The sequence below is a fragment of the Schistocerca cancellata genome, chromosome 4 (genome assembly GCF_023864275.1).
Source record: "Schistocerca cancellata isolate TAMUIC-IGC-003103 chromosome 4, iqSchCanc2.1, whole genome shotgun sequence".
Lineage (NCBI taxonomy): Eukaryota > Metazoa > Arthropoda > Insecta > Orthoptera > Acrididae > Schistocerca > Schistocerca cancellata.
This window is the reverse complement of record NC_064629.1, coordinates 307,548,649-307,565,123: the sequence shown is the minus strand read 5'-3', so window position 1 is coordinate 307,565,123 and position 16,475 is coordinate 307,548,649. Positions and strand designations below refer to the sequence as shown.

The following is a 16,475-nucleotide window of genomic DNA, read 5'->3' as shown; positions in this document are numbered from 1 at the left end:
AATGCATTTTAGGATGTACACAGATCAGTATTTTTGTTCATGTTGTATGTACATTCCTACAAACGTAATTTTTTTAGTAACAACAACAACATCACATCCCACAACAACTGATGAAATGACTCACAAATTCTTTAGAAGATTCAAGTAATACTAAATCTACTAACCACTTTAGTATCATATCTTCTGCAACTGAATATATAGCCACTGTATGGATCAGTGACTATTACGACAGATGTCAGCGAGCAAGCTGAGTGATCAAGGCTGCACACATCTCAAAAAACTCCATTGTATGATGACCAGTTTGCTTCTGCTGCTGTTCACTTGACTCTACAGGTACAGTTACAGCTAAAAATTGAAAGTAAACAAACAATTAGTTATTCATGTCACAGTAATTTCTTATTGCAATGTTCTGCAACAGGTAAACAAATGTATGACACTTACACTCATACAGCTACTGAATAAAACTGACCAATTACAATTGTCTGCATGTAAATGGATTTCTTGATTGACTAAAAACTTTATACTACTTTAAGTTTAAGATAAATATATCATTGGACAAGCTATTTCATATGACACACACAATAATATCAACAAAAAAGTGACACTGCCACTCTTCAGACAGCTTACACATAATGTTTTGTTTTTCAGTAAATGACAACATATGAAATCTGTTGGTGAGTTAGTTTCATAAATCATATCCACAATAATCATAATGGTGTGGGACATGTCAGTAGAACTTAAGACTGCAGGGACAGTAAAAAATATTTATATGGTTACATGCTGGACATTTTCAGGTTTGTAACTTACTACATAATTCTCTTCAAGGATTTCTGTGTGGTACAGGAGTTGTAAGGGCGAAACACTTAACCTACATTTTAAAAAACTTCTGCTCTCTGTCAGACTTTTTATTTCCATGGGCACATTGTTGAAGAGTTTTATAGTTGTGTATTTCTCTCTTTTCCTGTGCCTATGCCTGTGCCAAACTTAGATTTAACAGAGGCAAGCACATATCATTTTTTTCTTCTAGTATTGTATTCCTGATGGGAATGTTTGACTTTCTCCCAATGAGTACAGTCCCAACAAAAATTTACAAGACTTGGATCATTATTAAATATAGACCATGTGCTACAGAATTTCACATCTCTCTCACTTGCCATCTCAATAATAGACAAATACAGTCAACCTGAAGCAAAGGTGGTGCAATGGTAAGACACTAGATTTACATTAGGGAGAACCAGTTTTCAAGTCCCTCTTCCAGCTATTTTGATTAAAGTTTTCCATTTCCTGTAATTTCAGTTACTTGCTTAAGAAAGAGGCCAGGATGATTCCTTTAAAAAGGACTACCAATTTCCTTGCCTATCCTTCCACAAACGTAGAGTGTACCCCACTGCTAATGGTGTCACCTCTGACATTGTTTTGAACACCACAGTGCTTTACTAGGCACGGTTTCCATTGAAGATGGTATGCTGTTGCCTTCCTCTTGCCTCTGAATCCAGGCAGTTTAACAGGAATTCCAAACTATCAAGCAACTCAGCATTTTCACAACAAACACTGCCACAGATGAAAGGAGTGATAAGTGACAGATAAAAATCCTAGGATTGACCGGAGATCAAACCCAAGACTTTTGGATTTGTAATCTGGCTCAGTGGTAAAGTGACACTAACTTAAATATTTTTATGAGACAGAACTGATAGCCATCACATGCTTTCAGGAGGTAAAATATTCAGTAGTACCAAAAGACACTACAAAAGTACACACACTAGTTTAGCATTTGGAACTCTTTGTTGGGGAGGCGAGACACATAGGTTGAGAGGTTAAAAAGGAAGGGCAGGGGACTCAGACTCCAGGATGACAATGATCTCCCTGTCGTGAGAATGTGGGGAGTAAAAGATGAAAGAGGAGGTCTCCCCCTTGTCTTTCACCTCCTGAAGGTATAGTGGGTGGATAAAAATATGGAATGACCAAAAATACAACACACTGACGCATATAATAAGCCATAGAAAACTCACTGGCACTCAAAACAGCTTCTAGCTGTCTCGGGATGGATAAATACTGGTTCTGTGTGGTTACCAAGAGAATCTTATACCATTCCTCCTACATAATAGTGTCAAGTTCAGGCAAAAACAATGAAGGTGGCAATAAATTGTGCATCTTTCTCTCCAAAGTATACTACAAAGGCTCAATAATATCAATGATGAGTGGTTTTGTAATTCCAGCTTGTCCCGCAATTCCCTGCATACAGAGCTCCTGGGTTTTTTCATCACAATCCTCTTCAATGTCTGTCTGTCACAATCACTCAACACAAACTTTTGTCAGCATTGTGACAGGAGATAATGTTTCCTGCTTTCCCTTTATGTGGTATAAATCTCTGATATGATGCCTCTTGAAACACTAAACACTTCACTACCTCAGTTACAGAAGCACTCACCATACGAGCATCAACAATTTGCCCATATTCGAATTCACTCACCTTCAACACAATGTACTAAAATTATACAGAACATGACTGACAGTTGCAATGCATGGACAACACGTAACAGGTGCTGGTTGTGGTCAGATACAACAGTGTGACCTGCAGACTTGGCTAGCACATGTATTTATGTCCAAGCATGCGTTTCTCGCAGTGTTTCCATATTCTTGTCCAATTCCCATACATATTGACTAGCAAATGTGTCTAATAAAAATTTTATATGAAGAAATACTATATTATTGTATGAAATGCTATTTGTCACATGCTACACCCTCAATCCACATTCGTAAGTTCATATGTACCTTATGCAATAGAAAGAGAACCAAGATCATGACTGTCATGGCTGGTGCATGACTGATTGCTGGGAAACATAAAATTACTTCTTCTTCACACATAACCTTACAATATTCTGTAACAACGCCATTGCAAATTATCCTAGTGCAGCACATTTTGGTTTTGAAGGTACTATTAGTCCTTATTTGACAATGTTTACTGGAATATGCTATTTGAAATCCTGATGTTATCATGGATAAAATACAGAGTCAAAAGGCTATCTACAACTTGTATGGGAAGCAGACTGCAGTTCTAAGAGTTGACTTCAAAGGGAGAAGTAACTGGAAAAGCAGGTACTCCATGTTATTCCATCTGTCAGGGAGCAAGAAGAGTAGTACATGAAACTGTGGCGAAATTTGAAAAAGGAACTGAAGTTTAGGGAGAAGAAATAAAAGGGCCAGATTTGACTATGACATTGTTATTTTAACAGAAATGGCAAATGACTTAGATCAGTTGAATGGAATGAATAGTGTAGAGCAAAGAGAACATGACGTAAATATCAAAAATTACAACAAGAAACAGATTGCAGTCTAATCAAAAGAGGTGATGCTGAGGGAAATGGATATGGAAATTAGACGCTAAAAGTAGTAAATAAATTTTCCTATTTTGGCAGCATGATGGCCAAAGTGAATGGAATATAATATGCAGTAGACTGCTAGTAGCAAGAAAAGTAGAGAAAACTGTTAATATCAAATATGAATTTGTTCTTTCTGAAAGTGTTTGTCTGGAATGTAGCCTTAAACATATGTGAGTGAAATCTGGATGATAAACAGTACACACAAGAGAACAATACAAGCTTTTGACCTGTGGAGCTCCAGAAGAATGCTGAAGATCAGATGGGTAGATCAAGTAAATGATGAAGATGTAATAGAAAGATGTGTGAAAAGTGAAAACTGCAGAGGAAGAACGAAGTTTGACTACAGTAAGCATACTGCTGTAAATGAAGAGACTTGCACAGGACAGACAAGCATGCAGAGCTGCATCAAATCAGTTTTTTAACTAAAGACCAAACCAGTGGCATACATACTTATAGAGCTGTGGATTAATATTTTAAAAAAGAGGAATGACGATTAGGATTTAATGCATTGTTAATGACATTTTATTTTAGGCGGAGCATAAGCTCAGACAGAGAAAAATGAGGAGGCAATCAGTCATGTACTTTTCAGAGAAATCATCCCAGCATTTGCACTACAGAGATTTAAGGAAATTATAGAAAACCTAAATGTGTATGGCTGGCTTGGGATTTGAACCTCTTGAACACAAATCCGAAGCCCACACCACAATAGTGCAAGTTACCAAGCCACTGTTGATGCAGTCGGGTTAATGCAATAGACCCTAGTATTGGTTACCATTTTTCAAGCACAGAGGTCACCTGCAGTTGGTGTGTAATCATATAGCTTTTCATGTATATTGAGGTTTTTTACCTCAGCCCATACATTTTCTATGTGACTTAGGATGGGTATCTTTAGTCAACCAAGTACGTCAGTATTGCGTTATGCAGATACAATCATTGAACTTGCAAGATAAGTTGCAACTGCTGTGTGTAATTGAAGCTACATTTAACAACACTAAGTTCGTGACAAATGCTGACTAGGAATTTGAGCGATGCAGATAGGCTGCACTCAAAATCATGTCCAGTTCACACTAGGTAGTTACAAACAAGTGAAAAAAATAATAAAAAAGCTGCTAATGAACCAATTCACAATGATCATGAAAAGCCTGAGTCTGTGCAAACCAGTGAATAACAGTCTGATAGTAAACAAAGCTGGCCAAGGTGCAATAGCACAGGTCATTATTAATAGTCTATTGTTGAATTATTATCAATGGCTTCCTGCAACTGGAGGAACTGCCTAAGGCTTGCTATGCTGCCAATTTTGTAGAATGTAGCAGGTTACAGGCAATTTTTATCAAAGTAACTTACTAGTGCCTGGCATTATGGCCAAGTAACATTTTTACATGCACACAGCTCTGCCTCAGTGGATAATTCCCCTAGTGCAGGCTGGCACAGTCGCACTAAATACCTAGAACTCATTAAAATATTTCTTTGTGCATTTTAATTATGAACCAAAATTAAACTGAATTAAGATCAAAAAGAATGTATTAAAGAAGTGAATGATGTTTTACTTTCACATAATCACAGACCATTTTCCGTGTAAAATAGTTTTAAACATAGTGCTGCACACACAGAATCTTCACAGACAGCATGCTAAAAAGATTTGACTTTTCAAAATTATCTTCTTGTGCATATTCCAGACCACCTCCTCTGTCTTTTCTTCATTGTGCTTGGAACAATGTACACTCTTTGACATAAAACTTGACCGGCGGCCGGCCGCTTCAGAGGCTAAATCCGCGCCGATCGCGACATGGGACAAAGAAACTGGCCAACTCGCTAATTCTCTAAGTCCGGTTATCTGCACAATCTGGCAACACTGTAGACTGCGGCACTTCCTGGAGGAAAACTTGTCCCCAAGATAGAGAGACTCTAGGCTGATTACGCCTGTGGTCTAGCGGTAGCGTGCGTTGTTTCTGTTCATAATGCCAGTGGATCGAGAGCAGCTGGCATAAAATATTTTTATAGCCTCTTCTGTCTGAATGTTGAAGACGTGAATGTAATGGTAGCGCAGATTCAATCTATTTCGCTTTGTGACACACCGATATCAAAATTTTATCTAGTAACGATTTTGCGGCAGATTTCCTGCAGACTGTCCTCCTCTGGACGCCGTATGCGGCAAAGCTCCGGGATCCATTTGCTGGCTACTGGCAGCGGCCGTGGCGACAGCAGCGGCGCTGCACTCCCCCGTTCTTTATCGAAAGCGCCTGCTACCGCTCATCGCTTTTGATGATTTAAAACGCTTTATTATTAAATGTTGCTCCACAGAAAATTTCTACAATTTCCATTCACGCTCAAAAGCAACGGAGACAGACGCCCTGATTAGTAGGCGGGTAATCGGCAAGAGCTGAGTATGGCCCGAAATTAATTTTATAGACTGGGACGAAATTAAACCACCTCACTACATTCGATGAATTTATAAATGCTTCATACCTCGTTTCTTTTCCTTTCAAACTTAATTATTTGTGCAACTTTTGGTCAATGTTTGGATGTTTTCGTCAAGCCAGAGTGAGCGTCTGTGGTGTAAAGTGTATTACAGTTCTTGTTTCATTCCTTATGGTAAGTCTATGCGATAAACTGTGTGAATACCTTGCAATGCATGCTCTGTAGCAGTGCAGGCACACTGCACATTTGGAGTTCCATGTATGGGTTCATGAAGTATTTATTGTTGATCGGAAGTGATAGTTAAGGTCATCAGATTTAAACCAGAAAAATTTGTCGTTTTGAAGGTTTCAGAGAACGGAAAGGAATTGCTAACGCCGGTGTTAGAAAACGTCTACAGTTAAACGCTATTGCAAAAATTTAGAAGATGTGAACTATATTAATGAACATGTGCACTTCATAAACAACCTTCTGACATGTTAGACCTATATGACGAACAAAGCTCAAATTTATATCGTTGACAGTCGGTTTGAATCTTTTCAGGACCTATTTTACAGTGAAGCACCTTGGAATTTGCAAAGCAGAAATCCATGATATTAACTTAATTTACTAAGTCGAAATCGGACGAAGATTGATGTTTAAAGGCATTCTTCAGATTTCGCATAAGAAATTTTTACTAGCAGTTTGCAACTCCATTAATTAAAATGGAAAATAAAAGGTTTTAGTCAGCGGCTTCTACCGTGATTCGAACTTATAGTACAAGCACTGCAACGCACAAGGGAACCTCTGAGCTAACGACACACTGGCGGCCAGGGGCGGACTATAGTCACTGCGATGTTGCCTGAGCCTCAAAACGCAACCTTAAACACAGAAACAGAGGAGGTGGAGATTACTGTTTTAACGTCCCGTCGACAACGATGTCATTAGAGACGGAGCACAAGCTCGGATTAGGGAAGGATGGGGAAGGAAATCGGCCGTGCCCTTCCTAAGGAACCATCCCGGAATTTCCCTGAAGCGATTTAGGGAAATCATTGAAAACCTAAATCAGGATGGCCGGGCGCGGGATTGCACCATCGTCCTCCCGAATGCACACACAAACAGGTGTTACTTATGTGAAGAACGCCGTTCTTGGAGTCCAGAAATTAAATATACTTTCTAATTGTGTCATCTTGCAGTGGATTATATCGTACGAGTCTTCGATGTGGAAAACGAATGTTAAGTGAATTTAGCGAGGTAACGCCGACCTACACCCGGAAGTAAATGCACTATCAGAGTGTTGACAAATACTTGCTACGACGCTGCCATTTCTCGGCTCTCTGACGAGGCAGCTCTTCAGCGAAATGCTTGCCGTGATTCTCCGATACGGTTCTTCAGAGTGGAGACGCGCGCGCACGTTTGGTTTTTATGCGGCGTTCTCCCCTGGTGGTTTCTGACGTCGCCTTGTGGGCTATGTATACATATGAGACATTCAATTATCATTAATCCAGAATGATACAAGTTTCAGCTTCCGGCGTGGAAGAAGGCTGTTGACGCCGACATTATATCATTTCAACGTAGGGAAAGCAAAACGGATCATTCAATGTTTCTCATTCAACATAAAGCATGTGAGATAAATTTCCGTAACGTTCATAACCATATAAAAATACAAACGAAGTAAAAATACACCGGAATCTTATTCGAATTGAATATAATGTAAGATACCAAACGCTTTGCACCTCGATGTCGAATTTGTCCACTTGCAATCGTTTGCAGCATGCACATAGATTGTCATGATTACCACGAGAATGAAGAAATATGTTGGTAAGGATGGAAGCAAGAAGAGACGCAGTCAACAAATATTCTATTCCTCATGGCATTCATTTCATTTGACACGTAAGAAGAGGTAAAGCGGGAATTTACTTTCGTTAACACGAAAGATATGCCGCACATATTGATAACGAGGAAGTCTGCGTCTTCATACGTTTCCTCCTTGAAATCTGTATGCTCTATTATATACTAAGTAGCCCGATCATTGTTTCAGTAATGTTACCCTCTTGTCTGACCCCGTAACGATGAACAGATTCCAAATGCATGTCTCTGCGTGAAAGTAGCTGTTCGAACCCTTCCTGGGTTGTTTTTTGTGTTTTATTGCTTGGAATTCCTGAAGCAGACCACTGTGCCTTCCCCCCTCGTGGGTTAGGTCTCAAAACTAAACCGCTTTGTATCCAATGGCATAATTTATTCATACAGCATCAGCATAAGACTCTTGCGAGTGAGAGAATGACAATAACAATCGTAACAAGAACAAGCAAATAATGAATGATGTTTATTCCAACGCAGAAAGAGAATGGCTTTAAATATAAAAATCTATATGTATATCCATATCTATTGATCTTCGAGTTGGCACAATGAAAATATATTCTTAGCATTTAGTTACTGAATTTAGTTCTGGATGTTTGCAGAGAAAAGGAAAAGTCGGTACTTCTCGCTAGTGTAATATAATGTGAACCAGCAACTACCCTTTCCTTAGAACACGACTCAAGCAGGTCCTCAAGTAGGCACTGCTGCACTCTGTTCCCTGACATTGCTCTGATGACGGTTAATGCAGATGGTTCCGATTATGAAATACAAAACGTATTGCAGGTTAGTTCCTAGGATAGTAACATTAAATTTGCGTTGTAGACGGCACATGAACGTGACGACTATCCATATTACTCATCAATATAAAAAGACAGTATTTTGGGAATTTAGCAGGATTACTCAAAATGAATTCTGAAATTGGGTGACTGACCGCACAGGTGCTAAACGTCGTCAAGAGTATACGATGTCCTAATCGCATTAGGAATATGAAGATCGTCTTCGACAGCTCGCAACTTTCACATAGCTAACCCCACCCTACTCCAGACAGCTCTCGGTGGAGTTGCACTACGTTGCCGATGTTATGGAAGGCCTTCAAACCGACAACAGACCACATATTGAAAAATACAAGCGAATTCTCTTGCAGCGTAAGCTTATTGTAACTAATCTAAAAATTATTGGAGAGGAACATTGTCCTATTCAAAAAAGTAAAATGTTACACACTGTTGACGTCAAACGGACATTATCTATGTCCTGTCTTGTGTCCTACTCATCTATAATATCAAGTGTACTATGAAAATGATTATATATAATGGATTATAAGGTAATGCATTGATACCAGATGGTGGGGGCCGGCCGATGTGGCCGTGCGGTTCTAGGCGCTTCAGTCTGGAACCGCGTGACCGCTACGGTCGCAGGTTCGAATCCTGTCTCGGGCATGGATGTGTGTGATGTCCTTAGGTTAGTTAGGTTTAAGTAGTTCTAAGTTCTAGGGGACTGATGACCTTAGAAGTTAAGTCCCATGGTGCTCAGAGCCATTTGAACCATTTAACACAAAATGACATTAAAAATTTAAGTTATTCACGAGCAGCTAGTTGAGAATATGTATGAACATTAAATGACACGACGAACCGTCATGTTCTGCATATGGATTCAAACCCAGCTCATGCAGACTAAGCAAAGATTTCGTGACTGACGGAAACTAACAGTCATTCCTGATTAGGCATACAGAGAGTGATATACCTCGATTTTAGACAGTATCAGTTAGCAAATATCAACTTTAAATTACATAACGCAAACATTTTTAACAGACGCGAATTCCTACCCAGCATCTATTGTCCCTGTTAACGAACTACGAGAGATGTTAAATATTGCTTCTTCACAAGTAACTTACTTGAAATGCCGTGAGGTAAAGCTGTGTGTTGGACACGGATTCGAACCCGGAACCTAATCGGATTGCTATCGAAGCACAGTCAAATGTGACATATCGGAATTTCGCGGCAGTAACTAGATGTTATAACTGAAATGACGAGACGAAAAATTAATTTTTTCCTTCCCAGGACTCCAACCCGGCACCTATCGCTGTTATATTCTAGAGAAAACTAACGTTAAATATGGGTTTGTTGCACCAGCAGTGACATGTGAGCATGTTTGAACTGAAATAATATGACGAAGAGTTCAGCGCTCACTGGGAATAGAGCCCCACACATATCGTTGTTGACTACACACAAAGAGACGTCAGCTACCGAATTTTTCTCCACCAGCTGCTCAGAATAGCATCTTGAACTTACAGTCATCTCGCAAATAGTTCTGTGTCTCACTGGGAGTTAAAAACGTCAGATATCGTTAGTGTGACAGCGAATGAAAATACATTAAAAATCAAAATTATTATCCACCAGCAGACAGGTGTTCTCATGCTAGAGCTTGATAATACATAATTAAATCTTTAGTGCCGGGCCAGGATTCGATCCCATTCACGCATAATATGTGAAGGTGTTGAGGAATCTGCAGTTTTGAACAAACAACAAATTGTAACCGAGCTGTATTGCCACGAAGGGATCAAATTCCGCGTTAAGGGCGGTCTGAGTTGCATTCCCAGTTCAGAACCAATTTTATCGACATACAGAAGCTCAAATAAAAGATGGAATAAGTGTCCTGTGACCATACATAGCGTTTGTGTCGTCACTTGAAATAAATAACTAGTATAAGAAAGGTTACTGGTGGTAGAGTTTCTACATGTCGCCACTCCAGACTTTATTGTGGTTCAACCTACCGTCTACTTGGTAAAGAAGGAATATCATCTTTAATGTGAATTTTCTGACCATGCAGCCATTATATCTCCATCACTTGGTGTAGCCAGGAGAGAATGGAATCTGTCTCTCCCTATCTAAAATCATTGACAGAAGTGGGAATCGAACCCAGACCATAGGTATAACAACCTACCATCCGTCCAACAGACCACGAAATCCTCTTCTCTGCGAGTCATTTTTCTATCGTAACGCAGTTGTGCCACACTGGATGAGAATTCTGACACACAGGCTCCCTGTAGTAATTTGCAGCATGTTCAGTAAATTCATTTACTTGGTTGACCGAATCACCATGAACTAGCTGCCTCGGCTACCCAGTGCATACATTCGACTATTTTGTAATCACAGAAATAAAATCACGTTACTGCCACCTACACACAACTGCCAACATTGTAGGATGCAGAAGTTTAAATAAGAAGTGTTCCTTTTCACTTGAGCTATTCTATTGCGCTATCTGTTACTAGAAAACGTCGTTCAGTCCAAAAGAAAAGCTGTAACTGTTTGTCTCTCAGAAGTCAAGACATGGCCATATGCATAATCTCACAGTGCTGTGGAATCCAAAAGTTCTGAAGGAATAGTTGCTGAGCTCTGGAGCTGTTGTAGTTCCGTGTCAGCTTGTAGCATAGATAAGATGTCGCGAGTTCGAATACATTCAGTGCTACATTTTTTAAAACGCAATTCTGCTCTCTGCTGAAGTTATCAATCTAATGGAACTTTGAACAAATTCCCTTCACTTCTCAACCCAAAGTAGTCGCATGTGGAAAAAGGACTAACTACTGTGACATTTTGTCCTATTCAGCTTTAATAGACAGCAGGCAGCAGATGCATCTCGAAGATGTGCAGGGAGAGTGCATCGTGCCATAATATGTCAGAAAAGTATTTTCTACATTAGCCGTCGTGTGGTAGTGATATTTTATTCTTCTTCAAACTTTGATTGACAGCTTTAACTCAGAACAAATTTTCTACATGCATGTAATCAATAAACTGCATGTGCATTGTCAGACTGTCATAGGTAACATCAGAGAATTCGCATATATCGTTGATGATTAATTTCTCTCTCATGTTTACTATTGTTTTAACAACACTAAAGGAAACCTTACGAAAATTGTGCACTGTATTATAAGAAATGAAATAAAACTAACGATGATAACCTTACGACGAAAGTATCTGTACACAAGCATGCCTCTATCGACACGAATTAGTAAAATACTACTCACTTAGATTTTGATAGGGTCTGTGTTTAATTGGTATGCTGTGTCATACTCAAGAGGTATGCAAATGTGGCATTTCATAAATATAGTTACGTATTCCTAGAAACCCAAAATTCTCTTGTCAGCAGCGGAAAGAGGCGTTACCTGTTGTGCAGCATTGTAAGTTTTTCAACATTGCACTATGAGCTGAAAGCATTTTCTTACGATTTCCGTATTGATGTTTGATCTGACTGCTTGTAGCTCTTTCACAGAAGGGATAAAAACGTTTCAGTCAGTGAGACTGGAACTGCGAACCGTAACAGACGCTGTTTCACATGTCAGCACGTTACCACAGAGCTGGCGAGGGGGTATGGGTCTCAGCTTCCTATTACGACGGCAATAGTAACTAGAACTCGTAAACCGCTATTTAAAGGTCGAGATTAGTTGCGATTTCCACCTGCAACGACTTTCTTGGGCTGAAAACCGTAAATTTTCAATCTTTTGTTACCCTTCAAGCTATAATAACTCAGATTATTCAATGGAAATGACAGGTAAAATCAAGTGAACTTTGAGGCTTAATTCCGTGCACACCAGGAAGTAACTCGTCGATCACAGAGTTGCCAAACATACGTTGCCTTGTTGCCAAATCTCAGTTACAGTACCAGCAGGAAGAAGACGAACCGATGTGATCCTACAGCGGTCTGGGAAGTGACCATAGCTGGTGTCTCCAAGTCGCGGCTGCTACGGCCTGGAATACGTAATGCGTCTGATTTGCTTTCTGTAACTAGGTTTAGGGACTGGAGCGTAGTTACTAATAATACTCAGAACTGACTGCAAACTGAGCATCATAAATCAGTAACTCTCATTGTTGTTTTTATATTTCTTTCGTAAGTGCACTCAAAACTAAGAAAGTCATTCACAGGCGTTTTCCTGCCTCGCCGATAGTCGAGCAGAACATACAAATAAAAATAAAAAAGAATGTGTGTGTGTGTGTGTGTGTGAGAGAGAGAGAGAGAGAGAGAGAGAGAGAAATAAAAAGCAATGAGAGAGTGTGTAAATAATTGTTGTAAAGAAATTGAATCATGGTATTTAAAGAAATCTTTCATTAAAATGACACGTTCCACATCATTACGAAATGTCGTATTCATGATCTATGGAACAAGAGTTAATCTAATGTAATGTAATCTAATCTAATCACATCATATTGATTATTAGCCATGAAGAGTCATGAACTACCGAAAGTTTTGCCAATACCAGTAACCAAATCTAAACTTGAAAATAAAAGACGACAATTTTTGTAATAAACCGTGACTCCTATCAAGACCCTTTCATCCCTGTTATCTAACCACGAAAGATGTCTGATATACCTCCATTCTGAAGTAACAAAGTGTGCATGCATTTAAAGATGAAGTGCATGATGTGAAGTTCTGTGACGGAGATACGAACCCAACACGTAATCCGATTGTTAACTAAGAAAAATCAAATGTTACGTATCGGTTTTTCTTACGAGCCGCTAGGTGTCTGAATCTAAAATAAGGATACAAACTTTTGTGCCTAAGCGACAATCGAACTGCACACCTACCGCGCATCCACGAATATAGCTTAAGTATCAGTTGCTTACTCATGAACAGTAAGATGTGTGCGTGTTTGACCAGAAATAACGACACCTGTTGCGATTGTTGGCAACACATGAACAGACATTGAAATTGCGCGTTAATTTTCACTAGCAGGTGGGTGTGCACTTGATAAAGCTAGAAATGAAATTATGAATATTTTTGTACTGGATCAGGTTTCAGACCCACATACTTACCTTTGGAAGAGAGCTAGAGAAGATTGCAGTCTTGGGAAAAGGAACGAAATGACTGAACTATACTGTTCCGAGAGATTCAGATCCTCGAAAGAGGAGATACGAATTCGAATCACAGTCCAGCACCAAATTTTTAAACGTCTCTAGTTCAATCAAGTACAAGTAAAATAAGAGCCCTGTCCCTTTAAATGGCTATCGGTTCATCAAATAAAATAAAATTTTATAATGTAAGTAAGTTTACTGGCGACTGTATTTCTGTTTACCATGACTTCCGCTTTGTCATTTCCCAACGAAAACTGGCTCTGCTCAGTTGGTTATGAAGGAACGTGATGTTTAATGCGGATTCTGGATTATAACGTCTTTCTCTTGAGGTTACCAGAGGTAAAATAAATCTGTTTGTGCCTCTTAAAAGTAAATGCCTGAACCCACGCATTGCACCTGTGATAGCTCGTTCCACCAGACCATTGTGGCCACATTACCCAGCCCCAGGAGTGTGCTGTAACGGATGATGTGCTTAGCTTACAAAATTAGTCACGGTGGAAAAAATGCGAGTCTATTAAATGGTCAAGTAGAAGCAAGCTTCTGACGCAGAGATTATGCTATTCTCATGTCAGCAGGATGTAAAGACTCTTCTAGGCATCATAGGCTGGATGTGAAGCCATTTTGATTTTTCACAAATTCAGCAAATTTCTTAGTTCGAGAAAATACACTGTGAAGTGTGAAGTTGCCGGATAATTCGATTATTACTGTTATTATTAATATCATTTTATTCATACTGCTGCTGTAACACAAGTGCTTGAACATCATTTAGTATCTTTTGGTCACTATAGAAGTAGTTTCCCAAGAACAGGTTCTTTCCCTGTCTACGGAATCCTTTTCATGTTAATATCAAACACCAGCAATTACTCGTAGATTACATTAAAACTAAAGTAATTGACGAAGACGTTACTTGGTAACAAAAACGCACTGCCTTTCTTCATTTACTTTCGCCTAGAAGTGGCTATCGAGTACTGACAAACCAAAAGGCAAGAGATCTTACTGCCTTCCGATATACGTTGCTGTTAGTTCTTCCACATGATTTGGTCGACATGACCTGTTTCAAGTAGTGTATGACAGACAGTGTTTTAGAAAATCTATTGTTTCCCTTTGCAATAAACAGAAGTATTTTCATTCTAAGCTGTCCAAGTACAAAATTTTCGCAATATTAGTGCACATTTAATATTCGCTTCTATAATGTATAAAAGTATTTCACAGTCGCAAAACTCGCATCCGAAACGTTGACCTTACACTTAGTCGCTGACCATAAATTCTAGCTCAGAGTGACACCAGTTTAAATAACCTAATGTAGCGAAGACTGTTTGCCAGTGCTCTTTCTCACCGGAAAATACGCAATTGACTCATTTGGCTCCATAAGTACACTGTAACAGTAATTTCTGTGTGAAATTTGTCAATAAGCTTTCGCCTTCCAACCGGCAAAATACGGAAGAGTACAGCCGGTAAACAAATCACAAATCACGATTTAGTGCCGATAAGACGATTTCTTTAAACATTGTCGAAGCTGAGGGAATTTATTTTCTGCTTAAATCGTCTTAAGCAGCAACGTTCACAGATATCTCAAATAGGAAAAAGCTGAATATCCAGGTACGAAGGTTGTAAAACAAACTTCCCACAGTTTGTGTCAGGTTGATCTTTTCGTCTGATAACACTGCTTAAGTATTTTGTCTAAGAGGTATCACAAGTAGTATCCCTGTAGCTGTGGGAATCATTGGTTGAAAACGAGTTTAACACCAATGGGTACAGTGCTGCTATATTTTCAAAATTATTATCAACTTAAGTCTGAGTTCATCCACAAACTGAGGCGTATTTATAATATTGAAGCTAGACTGTGTATCCTTGTCTTTCTTGAGTGGTCACTGGAAGGCGTTTACACACACGTATACAATACTATGAATACTTCGAACGCTATGGTTAACGTTGCTCTCATAAACTACTTTTTTTTAAAATTCTTCTGGGTCTTAAGCGAGCAATATGTGTTGTAGATACAGTCTCAGACCAAAAAATTGACCGCCGAGTCGTTCACGTAAGGTGGACAATACAGTCATGCTCCTCTCAGAATTCTATGTCTGGCAATATGCTCGATCTAGCAACATGTAGACTGCGGCACTTCCCAGAGGAAGTCTTGACTCCAGTCTTAGTACATTACTCTAGACTACGACCGTAGTCTTGAGGTTAAACGCGAGACCAGCTAATATGATATTGTAGATTCGCTTGAATTACACTCATAGCTTCAGCACCGAGAGGAAAGGGGCGATAAAAATTCTGTCGATATGTGCTTTCGGTCGCCAGACGTCATATTAGCTGGTCTCGCGTTTTACCTCAAGACTACGGTCGTGTTCCATCAGCGGTACGAATAAAATGATAGTAATAATAACAGTAATAATCGAATTATCCGGCAACTTCACACTTCACAGTGGATTTTCTCGAACTAAGAAATTTGCTGAATTTGTGAAAAATCAAAATGGCTTCACATCCAGCCTATGATGCCTAGAAGAGTCTTTACATCCTGCTGACATGAGAATAGCATAATCTCTGCGTCAGAAGCTTGCTTCTACTTGACCATTTAATAGACTCGCATTTTTTCCACCGTGACTAATTTTGTAAGCTAAGCACATCATCCGTTACAGCACACTCCTGGGGCTGGGTAATGTGGCCACAATGGTCTGGTGGAACGAGCTATCACAGGTGCAATGCGTGGGTTCAGGCATTTACTTTTAAGAGGCACAAACAGATTTATTTTACCTCTGGTAACCTCAAGAGAAAGACGTTATAATCCAGAATCCGCATTAAACATCACGTTCCTTCATAACCAACTGAGCAGAGCCAGTTTTCGTTGGGAAATGACAAAGCGGAAGTCATGGTAAACAGAAATACAGTCGCCAGTAAACTTACTTACATTATAAAATTTTATTTTATTTGATGAACCGATAGCCATTTAAAGGGACAGGGCTCTTATTTTACTTGTACTTGATTGAACTAGAGA

The 16,475-nt window shown here is 39.3% G+C and overlaps 1 protein-coding gene across 1 annotated transcript in view; it reads right to left on the bottom strand.

Annotated features, from left to right (window-relative positions):
* The window catches only part of LOC126183492 (5'-AMP-activated protein kinase catalytic subunit alpha-2), a 194,853-nt gene that overhangs the window by 28,127 nt on the left and 150,251 nt on the right, over window positions 1-16,475 (bottom strand). Inside the window, exon 12 of the mRNA XM_049925524.1 lies at window positions 165-345. Within this exon, the coding sequence (XP_049781481.1) occupies window positions 236-345 (110 nt within the window). The 3' untranslated portion in view covers window positions 165-235. The remainder of the gene's footprint in view (window positions 1-164; window positions 346-16,475) is intronic.